The sequence below is a fragment of the Bos indicus x Bos taurus genome, chromosome 3 (genome assembly GCF_003369695.1).
Source record: "Bos indicus x Bos taurus breed Angus x Brahman F1 hybrid chromosome 3, Bos_hybrid_MaternalHap_v2.0, whole genome shotgun sequence".
NCBI lineage: Eukaryota > Metazoa > Chordata > Mammalia > Artiodactyla > Bovidae > Bos > Bos indicus x Bos taurus.
Genome location: NC_040078.1, coordinates 119,374,247 through 119,390,480, shown reverse-complemented (window position 1 = coordinate 119,390,480; position 16,234 = coordinate 119,374,247). Strand labels below are relative to the sequence as shown.

General features: G+C 46.6%; 1 protein-coding gene across 1 annotated transcript; it reads left to right on the top strand.

The window, feature by feature from the left end:
- The first annotated feature begins 5,812 nt into the window (after nucleotides 1-5,812).
- On the top strand, nucleotides 5,813-6,763 carry LOC113890549 (olfactory receptor 12-like). The gene has a single exon (XM_027538385.1). It carries the CDS (start codon nucleotides 5,813-5,815, stop codon nucleotides 6,761-6,763), a length of 951 nt encoding a protein of 316 aa, XP_027394186.1.
- Nucleotides 6,764-16,234: the final 9,471 nt, after the last annotated feature.

Genomic DNA, 16,234 nt, shown 5'->3' with positions numbered 1-16,234 from the left:
TTTTAGTTCCTCTTCACTTTCTGCCATAAGGGTGGTGTCATCTGCATATCTGAGGTTATTGATATTTCTCTCGGCAATCTTGGTTCCAGCTTGTGCTTCTTCTAGCCCAGCATTTCTCATGATATACTCTGTATAGAAGTTAAATATGCAGGGTGACAATATACAGCCTTGATGTACTCCTTTTTCTATTTGGAACCAGTCTGTTGTTCCATGTCCAGTTCTAACTGTTGCTTCCTGACCTGCATATAAGTTTCTCAAGAGGCAGGTCAGGTGGTCTGGTATTCCCATCTCTTTCAGAATTTTCCACAGTTTATTGTGATCCACACAGTCAAAGGCTGTGGCATAGTCAATAAAGCAGAAATAGATGTTTTTCTGGAACTCTCTTGCCTCTTCTTTAACTTCACTCAAAACTTTAAAATCCAAATCAAAATAATAATATATGATTTTTCACCTATCAAATTTAAAAAATCATATGTTTTGGAACATCAGTTGTCAGTGAGAATGTGGAGAACAGAGATAGTTTTATATATTTTGAAGAAATAACATTAAAATCAAAATGATTTCAGTAACTAAGGAAAGGTCAAAATATTCAGTAAACTTTTTCTGCTTGGCAAAAATTAGCATCAGCTTCACAGAATACACCAGTGTGGATTCTGGATGTATTAACAATGTGATTGTTGAAAAAGTAAAGACTCCAAGGTTATGAGAAGAACATGAAGAAGGAGTCTTCATTGAGGGTGTACTTGTTAGCTTGATGTGTAGTCAAGAGGGTAGTCAATCCTTAGGAAACCCAATTTCCTCAGGAGGAGGGTGAGGAGAGGATGGGGGTATCCCTGGAGAAAGTCATATGGGAGCCAAGGAGACCACTCAAAAGCCAGCAGTACATTGAACAAATGTAAGATATACAAGGTATGTAAGATGGTTGGATGGCATCACCGACTGAATAGGGAGTTGGTGATGGACAGGGAAGCCTGGCATACTGCAGTCTATGGGGTTGCGAAGAGTAGGACACGACTGAGCAACTGAACTGAACTGAATATGGAAAGAGCTCAGAATCCATGAGGAAAGTGAACATTTTGTTGTAAAATAGAAAGTAGAGACTGAGAGAGCAAAGATTGACTGTTGTGTGGGAAGTTTTCCTCCCAGCAGGGAAGTGGACCAGAGTTTAGTCTAGGATAAGGTTGGGTAGGATTTTTAAGGCCAAAGACTGAAATAAATGGGATGAGCTCTGCCTAACACTGGAACAGCAAGTGTGTGAGTCACTGAGCCCAGTGATACGGGCTATCAGGCCAGTGTTCCTGGGGCTGTGGTCTGCAAAGTAGTGGGCAAGTCCAGGCTCAGCCTCCCCTGCTTGTCTAATTTGGATCATAGCCCCCAGGCAGGACTGCGTTACAGTAATGTGCTTGTAAAGGAGCAAATAACAGAATTAGAAACACAAACAGCCAACGACTGTATGGAAAGATGTTTGTCCACACTAACAGTGGTGCTCGTTAGAAGTAGATACTAGTGTTAGTGGATCAGTCGGGGTTTCCCAGAGACCCAGAGCCTGTAGGACATGTACAGACATGTATAGAGCTTCCCTGGTGGCTCAGTGGTAAAGAACCCACCTGCCAATGCAGGAGACATGGGTTCAATCCCTGGGTCAGGATGATGCCCTGGAGAAGGAAATGGCAACCCACTGCAGTAGTCTTACCTGGGAAATTCCATGAATAGAAGAGCCTGGCAGGCTATAGTCCATGGGGTCACAAAGAGTCAGATATGACCTAGCAACTAAACAACAACACAGGCATATATAGAAAGAGCGTGAGTATAAGGAATCACGCCCACACTATTATGGATGCCAGCAGGCCCCCAGATCTGTGGTTGGCAGGCTCAAGATTCAGGAAAAGCTGCTGTTTTCAGATTTGAGTACCAGAACAGGAAAACCCTGATGTCCCAGCTTAAAACGCAGTCAGGCAGACAGAATCCCTTCTTATTTAGAGGTGGGTCAAGGTCTTCTTCTATTCAATCTTTCAACTGATTGGACAAGGCCCACCTACATTAGGGAGTGCAATCTGCTTTGCCCTGTGTACCAATTTAAAATCCATCCAAAAACACCCTCACCCAAATAGCTAGAATCATGTTTGACCAAATATCTGGACATCCCTGGCCCAGTCAAATTGATGCAGCTAGTCATCACACCATGTGAAATGCACAAATATTCAGAAGATGAAAGATGTTAAGTACTGAGGGGAGACCCATGTGCATTTTTCGTGTGCTGATGCCAGAGGTGGAAATTGTACCAGGTCTGAGAGGGCAGTAGGGAATAGGCATAAATATCAGCTTCCAGTCCCCAGCAATGTGACCAGGAGGACAGAGTGAGCATTCTTCCCCATATTGTTTATAACAGAAAAAATAGTCTCATGGTCCACTAATAGGATGGATAAATAAATTTAGTTAATATACCCATTAAAGGCAAAAAACTGACTTAGATATTTGTAGAATTAGTGAAAAGATCATCTTGTAGAATTAATGAATGTCGTGATCCATATTTTAGAAAAGTTAAAAGCAATAAAATAAAACCCACCAGCATGCACACACGTCTGTAGGGAATCCACCTGGTGCTCGATAGGACTGAGGTTTTTACGTGGGTTAAAGTTTCTTTTTTTCCTTTTTCACATCTTCATTGCTTGAATTTCTGCAAACAGATGTTCATTTTGAATTTTTAAAAAATATATAATTTTAAATATGTGTGTTAGAAATAAAAAATGTAAAAAAGGATGTATTTAAATTAACCGATACATATGATAAGGACAGAGCTATTTGCACAAGGTCATGGGGCTTGAGGGAGGAGAGCCATAATAGAAGGGAGGGACCCAGTTCCTCAAGGCAGGACTCTTTCACACCAGGTCACTTTTTCTCAACCAACATAGTGGGAATATAGCAGGAGGGCTTGGTTATGAGGAGGGGCTCTAGGCCCAGGGATTCACACCTCTTGTCCCTGAGGGAAGGCCATGGGGTCTTCTGTCAGATTCAGTGCTCACCTCCTGTTCATTGCTCTGAGGTTCAGAGGAATTTCTGGGTTCGGTTCCCAGCCCTGCAGGTGAGAGGGGTCAGAAAAAGGGTGGCCACAGGGGACACAGTATAAGTGGAAGTCCCAGGGCACTTTAGAGGCCAGAACACAAACAACTGCAGCTAATTGGCCATTCGAGGCCCAAAGACCTGCTGTGCCCGTGGAGAGATCTTCCCAGCAGAGTGTCCCTAAGGTGCAGGCACCTTAATGTGCTTCCCAGATGATGGACAGTGTGGAGGGGCAGGTGAACTGAGTTCATGCTCTGCTCTGCTTCTATCAAGACCCAGGAGTTCCTGCAGCCAGAGCCTGCTGCCCTCCTCTGTCCACCTCCTCACTTTCACTTCCCTGCACAGGAGGCCAGAGGTGGACGAGGGAGGGGGCCCTCAACACCACATCATTATCATCAGCACAGACCTGGGTCAGGAGTCCTGTCCTCCCAGGGAGCACAGGGTCCTGGGTGAGCCATGCCCCTCCTGACATCACAGAGGCAGTGCAGTCATCACTCAGTAGGGCATGGTCAGCCTCACTGACAGGTGAGTCCTGGGAACCTGGATCCTGGACAATAAGGTCCTCCACTCCTCACTGCCCTGGGCAGGGTCAGTTAGGGCAGTGGGTCTGAGCTTAATGAAAGTAGAAATAATCAGAGGTTCTACAGTAAATGTGGGTTTTACTTTGGTGCCCAAATCCTGCATTTCTGACAATCTCTTGGCTTCTCAAGCTGATGCTGTAGGAGCTTAGACCACATGAGTAACGAGAGTTCACAAGGAAAGGGCTCAGGACACAGTCACTACAAATAGACACTCATAGACGGCATGGATTCTTCTGCTTCGCCTGGGAAAGTACTTCTCAGGCTCAACTCAAAGGCAGGTTTACTGAACCTACCACCACAGCCCCACTTGGGTCAACTGAAAAGCCAAAGGAATGTGAGTTTGTTTTTTCAAAAACCAAACAAGGCGCTTGGCTTCCCAGATGAAAATGCCAATTGCTTCTCATGTACTCCCCCAGGCATCCTAGGGTCACTGTTGTGATGCCCCAAGGGCCCGTGAGGTGGACAAATTGTTCTGGGACATAGTTTCAAATATAAAGCCGGAAACCCCAGGGGACACAGAAGCAGGGTCACCCAATCTTGGGTGGTTTGTGGGAGTTGGCCCCTCTGGTTGCATTTGACATCATTATGTGGGTGAACACGTGGGTGGGCAGAGAGGAGGGCAAGGGCATGGCCCCTCAGGTGTGAGTGTGTGGGCACAGGGTCTGGCCAGGCGCACAGCTAAGGTGTATGGGGCAGACCCTCAACTCCACCCTGAGCACCAGGTCCAACCCTGAATTTGAGGGGGTCTACCAGCATCCCCTCTGCTGTCATGTGAGGGTGGGGTCACGTAGCCCAGGAGAGGAACACTGGACCACCCACTCTTTCACCACACCCTGTATTGTTAGAATGCCATGGCTCTCACAGACCACCTTCCAAGAGAACTTCAGGATGAGAGGGAACGTGAGGATCATCCCTTCTTCCCCCTTCACTGACCATCCAGCCTCAGCCTGCACACCCCCGCCCACATGGAGCTCACTCCCTGCAAAGAAAGCCAGATCCATGATGCTACAGCTCTGATCCCTAGAAAACATGGAATCTCTCTGAAATCAGCCTCCACCTTCTCACTGATCCTCTTCCCCTCCCTGGGAGGCACAGTTGCTCTGTGCCCACCTTCCTTCCCCACTCCTACCTCCTTAGACTCAATCTCCTTGGACCATTCCTCTGGCCATCACACAGTGAGTCCCCATGTCCCATATGAGTGTGGTGGTCAGCCCTGCTCAAGACAGACAATGGAGGTCTGGGCTGTGACAGACAGGAAGCAACACCCAGCAGGAGGACCCAGACACTGAGCAGATGTGACAGTGTTGGAGGGCTCCCATGACTCTGGGCAATCACCCACAAGGATATGCCAAAGAGCCAGGGGCATGGAAGTAAGGACAGGGGAGGACATGCTCAGGTCCTGAATGTGTCACAGCCCCTGTCCCACTGCCTCTCAGACCATAGAGTTGGGCTGTCCCCTTTCTATGAATTATCCAACATCTGGACATTAGCAAGAAGCACCCTGAGGTCCTCAATGATGCAGAGAACTGGTTCAGGCTAAAAAAGAAAAAAAAAAAAATGCTGAGTTGGGGCTGAGCATCCACAGGGAAGAGAGACAGAAAGCACTCGAATTAGCCTAGTGAGGACTGGTCCCCGCTCTGCTGCCAGCTTAGTGTAGTGGTGGAACAATTACTAGGTCAGTTCTGAAACAGAAAGTGCTTAATAATACTTCTGAAATTAGTGAATCAGTAAAATAAGGTGCAGAAAACACAAGATTACATACTTGAGCAAGATGTGTAAATGCAACAGCTTAGGAGCATCCTTGAGGTGAAGCAATATTTCCTTGAAAGGAGTGAAACATGGCTGCATTGTTGTTTTACACCAAAGGCTCTCAGCTCAGATAGACACCTGTGACGCCCCCTCAGATCCTTAGCAACACTCAGTTTCTCACGGAGGGAAAGCTCCAAGCAAGTATACGAAGATGTGAATCAGAGGAATATCTGCCATTTCAGGCCAGTCTGAGCTCATTTGAAAGCAGAGCTGGGCAGCTGGTGGTTCCTTGGTCAGTGGGCAGTGAGGCACTGAAGGGCTCCTATTCTGCAAGACAGTATGACCCTGTGGCCTTGACTTGCTGCCTCCCCTGCCTCCCACCAGCTCTCTGCTCTCTGCCCCATGTCCCCCAGCTCAGGGTCATGTCAACCCCCCAAAATGGAAACCTCTCAGTGATGCCTCTGCAGGAGTTTGTGCTGGAGGGCTTTGAGGGTGTTCTGCAGACCCAAGCCCTGCTCTTTGCTCTATTCCTGGCCCTGTACATGGTGGCCGTCCTGGGGAACATCACCATGATCGTGGTCATCACCCTGGATGCCCATCTGCACTCCCCAATGTACTTCTTCCTCAAGAACCTCTCCTTTGTGGACCTGTGTTACTCATCTGTCATCACCCCCAAGGCCCTGGTCAACTTCCTGTCCTCCTCCAAGGTCATCACCTTTGGGGGTTGTGCCATACAGCTGTTCTTCTTCTCCTTACTGGCTACCACTGAGGCATTCCTCCTAGCTGTGATGGCCTATGACCGCTTCATGGCCATCTGCAGCCCCCTGCTCTACCCCATCACCATGCGCCCCTCGGACTGTGCCTGCCTGGTGCTGGGCTGCTACTGCGGGGGCTGTCTCAACTCCATCCTGCAGGCCAGCTTCACATTCACTCTCCCGTTCTGCAGCTCCAACCACATCGACCACTTCCACTGTGATGTGCCGCCTCTGCTCAAGCTTGCCTGTGCTGACGCTATGACCAATGAGCTGGTCATGTTTGGCATTTGTGGCTTCTTCATCGTGGGCACCACACTCGTGGTCCTCGTCTCCTATGGCTACATCACAGTGACCATCCTGAGGATGCACTCAGGAGGAGGGAGACACAAGCTCTTCTCCACCTGTGGCTCCCACATGACAGCCGTGTCCCTCTTTTATGGGACTGTCTTTGTCATGTATGCCCAGCTGGGAGCTGTGCAGTCCATGGAGCAGGGCAAGGTGGTCTCTGTCTTTTACACCCTGGTCATCCCGATGCTCAACCCCCTCATCTACAGCCTGAGAAACAAGGATGTGCAGGAAGCCCTGTGGAGACTGGGGCAGAAACACACAGCCACGTGAAGGAGGGTGGACAGAGAAAGAGTGTCCTGAGAACATAACAAGAGGGTTTTAGGGGAAGCACTGGGTTTTGTTTGAGGAATATATTCTTCTTTCATGCAATTCATTTTTTCACCCATTTCACCCAGTCCTTTGTGGAAGCACATGTTGGACCACACATGCAAGTCTGAGATGTAGAGATGGATAATGCCACTGGAAAAATAATGGCCCATGATGGGGCAAGATTCTAATCTCAAAGTCTGGATAATATAGCAGGCAGAGTAATGAGCAGAGTATTGAAACAAAACGTGTATTCCAGGTTCAACATCCTCCGGGAGAGGTATGAAACTAACAGTCTCAGGCCTCTCTCTCCACTTCATCTATGAATCTAATGTAAATATGTGCTTAGCAATCTCCCCTGGAGCACATAGAAGGGGCAGGCATCATGACACTCATCCTGGCCCCTTCCTTGGTGATAGCCTGGGTCACCATAGCCAATTAGGGGGTTAGGAAGACCGTGCTTCCCCTCAGTCCTGCAGCAGGGCTGTTCCTCCTCCTTCCCCTTCTGTTCACCGATGTCACCACCCAACAAGGCAGCAGGGAGCACCTGTGCTCCTGCTTCAGATGCTCCTAGTGCTCCCTGTCCTGAGTTTCTCCCCTTAGACAGCAGCTGGGAGCCCCAGGGAGCCAACATGGATGCCTGACACCCAAAGTTCACCCTCCAACCTGACAGGTGACACTGTCCTGACTACTTGCGACCATAAGAATTGGGACCTTGTCAGCACAGACACCTCTGAATAAGGATGAAGCTCACGGTGGCTGAAACAGAGAGCAGGCAGTGGAGAGGGAAGATACACTTTCTTGCTGGTGAGCACAGCTCCCTGCTCTCTGTCCCAGACTTCCTGGACCCTTAATTTTGACCTGCCCATTCAGCGCTCTGTTCTTGTGCTCCATGGACCCAACACACAGCCTGGACTCAGAGCCCAGTGGCCTCCTTAACATGTCTCCTTTTAGTAGAATCATCCCCTCTCAGTCACTCCCAAGGCCCCTGGACATGGAGATGGTCTGTACTCTGTAGGGTCAGTAGGAATGTGGCCTGTCTGTCGGATCACGGCTCTCCATCTCCCTGCTCTCCCCTCCCAGGAGAACTGCCTGAAGGGGCTGACAGCTAAGTTATTGTTCTGCAGCTCACGATTACTCAATTTAACATGTATGACACGGTCTCTGTCAAACTCTTTTGCCCACTGATCTCCAAAATTAATTCTATGTCTGTCCTACTTGACTATATTTATCTGAGAATGCAATTTTTAAAACGAAATCCCCACATTTTCTGCTCCACAAATGACATGGTTTCTTAACTTTCAAGTGATAGTGTCGTTCCACCCCCAGCCTCTTTTCCCCACCCTCTTCCTGCTCCTCCTCTTCCCTCTTTTCTCTTCCTGCTTGTTTCACTCCCTTTCTCTCACTTGTTCTCCCATTCCATGGGTTTTCCAAAGCACTGGACTCCTAATCTTAAACCAGATTTGGAATGGAAAAAAGCAAGTGCAATCTTCTTTTCTTCTTACACAAGAGTGTAATTATCATCAACATGTAAAATTTAAATGTACAAACAGTGAAGTATCCATTGTTCTTAGGCTTCCCTGGTGGCTCAGTGGTAAAGAATCTGCCTGCTGATGCAGGAGATGCGGGTTCAATACCTGGTCTAGCAAGGTCCCCTGGAGAAGGAAATGGCAGTCCACTCCATTACTTTTGCCTGGAAAACCCCATGGACTGAGGAGCCTGCCAGGCAATAGGCCATCAGGTCACAAAGAGTTGGACATGACTTAGTGACTGGGCAACAACAACTTATTGTTCTTAGAAAAGCATTAATTAATACTTCGGAATAAATCAAGAAAGCTGGTCAGATATTAATGGAATAGAAATTCTCCAATAATCTGAAGGAAAAGATTATTTTTTAATCCTCATATTGTCTTTTTGTTTACATTACGTACATTTCAGATGTCATTGGAAATCACTGCACAACGTTCAGATCAGATCAGATCAGTCGCTCAGTCGTGTCCAACTCTTTGCAATCCCATGAATTGCAGCACGCCAGGCCTCCCTGTCCATCACCAACTCCCGGAGTTCACTGAGACTCACGTCCATCGAGTCAGTGATGCCACCCAGCCATCTCCTCCTCTGTCGTCCCCTTCTCCTCCTGCCTCCAATCCCTGCCAGCATCAGAGTCTTTTCCAATGAGTCAACTCTTCACATGAGGTGGCCAAAGTACTGGAATTTCAGCTTTAGCATCATTCCTTCCAAAGAAATCCCAGGGCTGATCTCCTTCAGAATGGACTGGTTGGATCTGCTTGCAGTCCAAGGGACTCTCAAGAGTCTTCTCCAACACCACAGTTCAAAAGCATCAATTCTTCAGCGCTCAGCCTTCTTCATAGTCCAACTCTCACATCCATACATGACCACAGGAAAAACCATAGCCTTGACTAGACGAACCTTTGTTGGCAAAGTAATGTCTCTGCTTTTGAATATGCTATCTAGGTTGGTCATAACTTTCCTTCCAAGGAGTAAGCGTCTTTTAATTTCATGGCTGCAGTCACCATCTGTAGCGATTTTGGAGCCCAGGAAAATAAAGCCTGCCACTGTTTCCACTGTTTCCCCATCTATTTCCCATGAAGTGATGGGACCGGATGCCATGATCTTCATTTTCTGAATGTTGAGCTTTAAGCCAACTTTTTCACTCTCTACTTTCACTTTCATCAAGAGGGTTTTTAGTTCCTCTTCACTTTCTGCCATGATGGTGGTGTCATCTGCGTATCTGAGGTTATTGATATTTCTCCCGGCAATCTTGATTCCACAACGTTAGAAGTGGTGTATTTTGTTTGCATATCCCATACAATGCTTTGCAAGCTGCTGTCAAAAGTAAGTTCTCAGTACATATCTTTTGGTGATTATCAGTTCATTCAGTCACTCAGTCGTGTCCATCTCTTTGCAACCCCGAGGACTGCAGCATGCCAGGCCCCCCTTTCCAATACCAACTCCCAGAGTTTACTCAAACTTATGTCTATTGAGTCAGTGATGACATCCAACCATCTCATCCTGTCATCCCCATCTCCTCAAGTCCTCAATCCTTCCCAGCCTCAGGGTCTTTACAAATGAGTCATTTATTCCCATCAGGTGGCCAAAGTATTGGAGTTTCAGTTTCAGCATCAGTCCTTCCAATGAATATTCAGGACTGATTTCCTTTAGGATGGACTGGTTGGATCTCCTTGCAGTTCAAGGGACTCTCCAACACCACAGTTCAAAAGCATCAATTCCTTGGTGCTCAGCTTTCTTTATAGTCCAACTCTCACATCCGTACATGACTACTGGAAAAGCCATAGCTTTGACTAGACAGACTTTTGTTGGAAAAGTAATGTGTCTACTTTTTAGTATGGTGTCTAGTTTGGTCATAGATCTTCTTCCAAGGAGTAAGCATCTTTGAATTTCATGGCTGCAGTCACCATCTGCAGTGATTTTGGAGCCCTTAAAAATAAAGTATGTCACTGTTTCCATTGTTTCCCCACCTATTTGCTATGAAGTGATGGGACTAGATGCTATGATCTGGCATTGCCTTTCCTTGGGATTGGAATGAAAACTGATCTTTTCCAGTCCTGTTGGCACTGCTGAGTTTTCAAAATTTGCTGGCATATTGACTGCAGCACTTTCACAGCATCATCTTTTAGGATTTGAAATAGCTCAACTGGAATTCCATCACCTCCACTAGCTTTGTTTGTAGTGATGCTTCCTAAGGCCCACTTGACTTTGCATTCCAGGATGCCTCGCTCTAGGTGAGTGATCACACCATGATGATTGTCTGGGTCATGAGATCTTTTTTGTATACTTCTTCTGTGTATTCTTGCCACCCCTTATTAATATCATCTGCTTCTGTTAGGTCCATACCATTTCTGTCCTTTATTGTGCCCATCTTGGCCATTCAGGTATGACCTAAATCAAATCTCTTACGATTATACAGTGGAAGTGAGACATAGATTCAAGGGATTAGATCTGATAGACAGAGTGCCTGAAGAACTATGGACAGAGGTTTGTGACATTGTACAGGAGGCAAGGATCAAGACCATCTCCAAGAAAAAAAATGAAAAAAGCAAAAATGATTGTCTGAAGAGGCCTTACAAGTAGCTTTGACAAGAACAGAAGTGAAAGGAAAAGGAGAAAAGGAAAGATACGCTCTTTTGAATGCAGAGTTCCAAAGAATAGCAAGGAGAGATAAGAACAGCTTCCTCAGCTTTCTCTTGGCAAAACTCTATTAGCCTTTGCCTGCTTCATTTTGTACTCCATGGCCAAATTTGTCTGTTACTCCAGGTGTTTCCTGACTTCCTACTTTTGCATTACAGTTTCCTATAACGAAAAGGACATCTTTTTGGGGTGTTAGTTCTAGAAGGTCTTGTAGGTCTTCATAGAACCGTTCAACTTCAGCTTCTTCAGCATTACTGGTTGGGGCATCGACTTGGATTACTGTGTTATTGAATGGTTTGCCTTGGAAATGAACAGAGATCATTCTGTCGTTTTTGAGATTGCATCCAAGTACTGCATTTCAGACTCTTTTGTTGACTACTACTAGAATGGCTACTCCATTTCTTCTAAGGGATTCTTGCCCACAGTAGTAGATATAATGGTCATCTGAGTTAAATTAACCATTCCAGTCCATTTTAGTTAACTGATTCCTAAAATGTTGACGTTCACTCTTGCCATCTCCTGTTTGACCATTTCCAATTTGCCCTGATACATGGACATAACATTCCAGGTTCCTATGCAATATTGCTCTTTACAGCATAGGACTTTACTTCCATCACCAGTCACATCCACAACTGGGTGTTGTTTTTGCTTTGGTTCCATCTCTTCATTCTTTCTGGATTTATTTCTCCACTCTTCTCCAGTAGCATTTTGGGCATCTACCAACCCGGGGAGTTCATCTTTCAGTGTCCTTTTCATACCATCCTTTTACCTTTTCATACTGTTCATGGGGTTCCCAAGGCAAGAATACTGAAGTGGTTTTCCATAAATGGCATAGATTTGATATACCCATCAATATGACCAAGGATGGGAGAAACAGAGAGTCCTACACTGCTGGATGTGTTACATTGCTACAAAAGTTTTGTAAGAAAATTGGCCAGATGAGTAGAGAAAGGAGGACTTTTATATACTGCAGTTGCTCACCAAGAACTCTGAACAGCCAGAATGATTTACAGCAAGAACAATTCATCCTCCTGTCCTCGTGGAAGTCATGAATGTAGACAGTCCAGACACACAGAGACTAGGTGAAGAAACTAGAACAGAAGAGATGGATCGGCTTGGGTAACCTTTCTGCTGACGCTTAGTCAATACTGTGTCACTAGGGCACCTTATAGACTGCTTCAGTTCCACAGAACTTCATTAAAAGGGAAGGCCTCTAGCCTGAGTACTGAGTAATTGGTTGACAAAAACGAAGAAAGATGTAAGGAAGGGAACCTTCATAATGTAAGATTAATATGAAACTTAATGAGGTTGAGAAAAATGCATCTTTCTACTTAGGAATCCATTTCTTTTGTAGATATACACTTAGAGGGGGGAAATGTCTGTTACATAATATACATTATTGAAAAATTAAAAAAAAGGCAATATAAACGTTTCTCTAGAGAAGATTTCAGAAGTAATTAGAGTATGTTATCATGTTTAAACAATAGAAATAAGTGAACTAGAATAAGGAAGAATTAAGAAAGGTGATCAAGATCTCTGAAGAGTGCATTTTACATAGAGCTGGAGAGATGGCCCACCCCTAAGATAGTAGAGTAGAGGTGTATTTCTGGCCATGCCAGGTAAAAGCAAACTCCCTCCCTGCCCTCCTGTGTCAGTCACCAGGGCCATTGTAACTAGTTAACCCAAAACTGGTGACTTATAGCAACAGGAATTTACTCTCTTGAGGTCTGGAGAAAGATGTCCAAAATCAATTTGTCAGCAGGGCCTGCTGCCCTTGAAAGCTCTAGACAAGCATTCTTCCTTGCCTCTTCCTGGAGGCTCCTGGCATCCTTGGCATTCATTCCCCTGTTCCTACATCATTCCAACCTCTGCTCAGTCTTTGCAGGCCTTTCATCCGTGTGTCTTGTGTCTCTGTATCAGTCCTTCATCTTACAAGGACACCGGTCATTGGGTTTAGGGTCCGCCTAATCCAGCATGACCTCATCCTAACTCATTCATTTGGAAAGACCCTATATTAAAGTAAGATCACCTTCTGAATGTCTGGGTCGACACTTTTGCGGGAGACACTATTCACCTTTCTACAGTGATGTTCAGTGTGCTTCAAGGGAATTTATGTTCTGCAGTTGCTGAGTATAGCGCTCATCTATGCCAAGTGGGTCCATTAAATTAATATTTTGACTCAGTCTAACAAATGACTACAATTTTCCCTTGTTTCATTATTATTGAGAGGTATGTTAACACATCAACTATAATTTGAATGTATGCATTTCACTTTAATTCTATCAGTTTTTATATTTTAAATCTCTATTAATTGTACACAAATTTAAAATTTCACATTATCCAGTTGAAAGCTCACTTTATCCAGGATAAAACATTCTCATTATGAAATGTCACCACATGAACATTTAGTCCTGAAGTCTACTTTTTCAAATAATTATTGAGCCACCCAGTCTTATGTTTTTTTAAAAGAATGTTTACAATACAACTTTATCCAACATATTTTCTGTTTTAATATTAAACATTTATCACATTTGTATATTTGTTTTCCTTTTCCAGCCAGGATTACCATTTTTTTAGTGGATATATTTAGTGCTTCCCAGGTGATGCTAGTGGTAAAAAATTCTCTTGCCAGTGTAGGAGATAAAAAATGTGAGTTTGATCCCTGGGTCTGGAAGATCCCCAGAGAATGAAATGGCAACCCACTCCAGTGTTCTTGACTGGAGAATCCCATGGACAGAGGAGCCTGGTGGGCTACAGTCTATGGGGTTGCAAAGAGTTGGACACATCTGAAGCTGCTGAGCACATTGAGTGTAGGGCTGCCTTGAAGAGAATGCAAATAGCCAAAACAGGACAATTTTAGCATGAAAAAGGATCATAATGGTAATAGGTGTCATAGAAAGGGCTGTGCTGTTGCCCTGGGTACAGATTCCCCACCTGTCACTTTTCCTCACAACCACAGATGAGGATGGAGCAGAGGAGGAGAAAGGGCTGTGGGCCAGGAGGTCCCACCTGCTGCCCAGGGACATCTTTCCAAGGACATCCACAGACTCCGTATAAGTTGTCTGAGTTTCTCTACTGTTAGCACCACCCACACTCAGGGCTCCCTAGTGGACTTCAGTCTTCCTGCCTCCCCTGTACTGGACTGAGATGTATCAAAGGATGATTGGCCACAGGATTGCAGCTCGTGCGACCCAGGGGGTTGTGAGTCCTAGTGCACTCAGAAGCCCAGGTTTCACCTAATTGGCCATTCGAGGCCTCAAGTCCCAGATCTGCAAATAAAGAGCATCTTCCCAGAAGAGTGACCCTCAGGTACAGGAACCTGACATGTTGCCTAGATGACAGATAATGTGGAGAGTCAGGTGACTGAGTCCATCCCCTGCTCTGCTTCTATCAAGACCCAGCAGTTCCTACAGCCAGAGCCTGCTGCCCTCCTCTGTCCCCTCCTCCCTCTCACTTCTCTGCACAGGAGGCCAGAGGTGAACAACGGAGGGGGTTCTCAGTGCCACGTCATTATCATCAGCACAGACCTGGTGAGGAGTCCTGTCCTCCCCGGGAACACAGGGTCCTGGGTGAGCCATGCCCCTCCTGACATCACAGGAGCAGTGTGGTCATCACTCAGCAGGGCATGGTCAGCATCACTGACAGGTAAGTCCTGGGAGTCTGGATCCTGGACAACATTGTCCCCCACTCCCCACTGCCCTGGGCAGAGTCAGTTAGGGCAATGCGTCTGAGCTTAATGAGAGTAGAAATAATCAGGGCATGTTGTATAAATGTAGGCTTTAATTAGTGCCTGAGACTCTGAATTTCAGAATAGCTCACAGTCCTGCTCTTTCTGTGGGACCTCAGACCACACCTGAGTTACTAGATTCACAATGAAAGGACCCAGGATGCAGTCACTAAAACTGAGTCTTGCAGACAACACTGATTCTTCTGCTTCATCTGGGAAAGTATTTGTCAGGATCAACTCAGAGGCAGATTTACTGAAGCCACCACCACAGCCCTACTGGGTCATTTCAACAAGCCAAAGGAATGTGAGTTTGTTTTTCGAAAATCAAACCACAACTTGGCTTTCAGGATGAAAACGTCAACCTCTCCTCATAAGCTTCCCCAGGCATCCTAAGGGTCACTGTTGTGATGACCCAAGTTTTCTGAGGTGGATGAATTGTCCTGGGAAACAGAACAGAAACAGGAAACTGGGAAGCCCAGGGGACAAAGAAACAAGACAGCCTGCCTGAGAATGGTGGATGAGAGAGCTGGTCACTCTGGTCAAAGTGGCTGCATTGTGTGCATGAGCAGGAGTGAGCAGAGATGGACAACAAGGGCATGGCCATCTGGGGAATGCACAGAGGGGGTCCATGTACAGGCTGGGTGACCAAGGTGTGTTGGGCAGACCCCAGCTCCACCCGTAACACCCATCTCAAAACCTGATTTGAGAGGAGCCATCCTGGGCATCCCTGGTCTGACTGTCCCCTCTGCTGTCATGTGAGGGTTGGAGTCAAATAGCCCAGGAAAGAAATGCTGGACAACCCACTCTTTCACTTGCACTTCTACTGGAAAGTCTTGCCTCTCATGGATCACCTTCTAAGAACTTCAGGCTGGGAGGGAACATGGGGGCCATTGCTCCTCAACAGGCACCACTCACCACCACCCTCTGCCTGCACACACGCACTTCTGGGGAACTCTCTCCCTCCAAAGGCAGCCAGCTCCATGATGTTGCAGATCTGACCTCTAAGAAGCATGGGATCTCTTTGAAATCAGCCTTCACCCTCTCACGAACCCTCCGTCCCCACCCTCCACCCCCAAGAGGCACTGTGGCTCTGTGCCCACCATTCTTCCCCACTCAACCGTTCCTCAACCATTCCTCTGGCCACCACACAGCGGGTCCCCATGTCCCATGTGAGTGTGGTGGTCAGCCCTGTGCAGTGCAGACAAGGGAGGTCTGGGCTGTGACGGGGACAGGAAGCAGCACCCAGCAGGAGACGCAGACATTGAGCAAATGTGACCGTGTTGGAGGCTCCCATGGCTCCAAGCAGTCACCTCACAGGGTGTTCCCAGGAGCCAGGGCGGGGAAGGCATGCCCATCTCCTGAGAGTGTCGCAGCCCCTGTCCTGCTGCTTCTCAGACCATGGAGGTGGTGTCCCCTCTCCATTTTTTCCAACATTGGGACATTGGCAGGAGGCTCCCTGAGGTCCTCAAGAATACACAGCGCTCTGCTGACACCATGACACTGTGGTCCAGGCTCCAGACAGTGGAGCTGAGATGGGG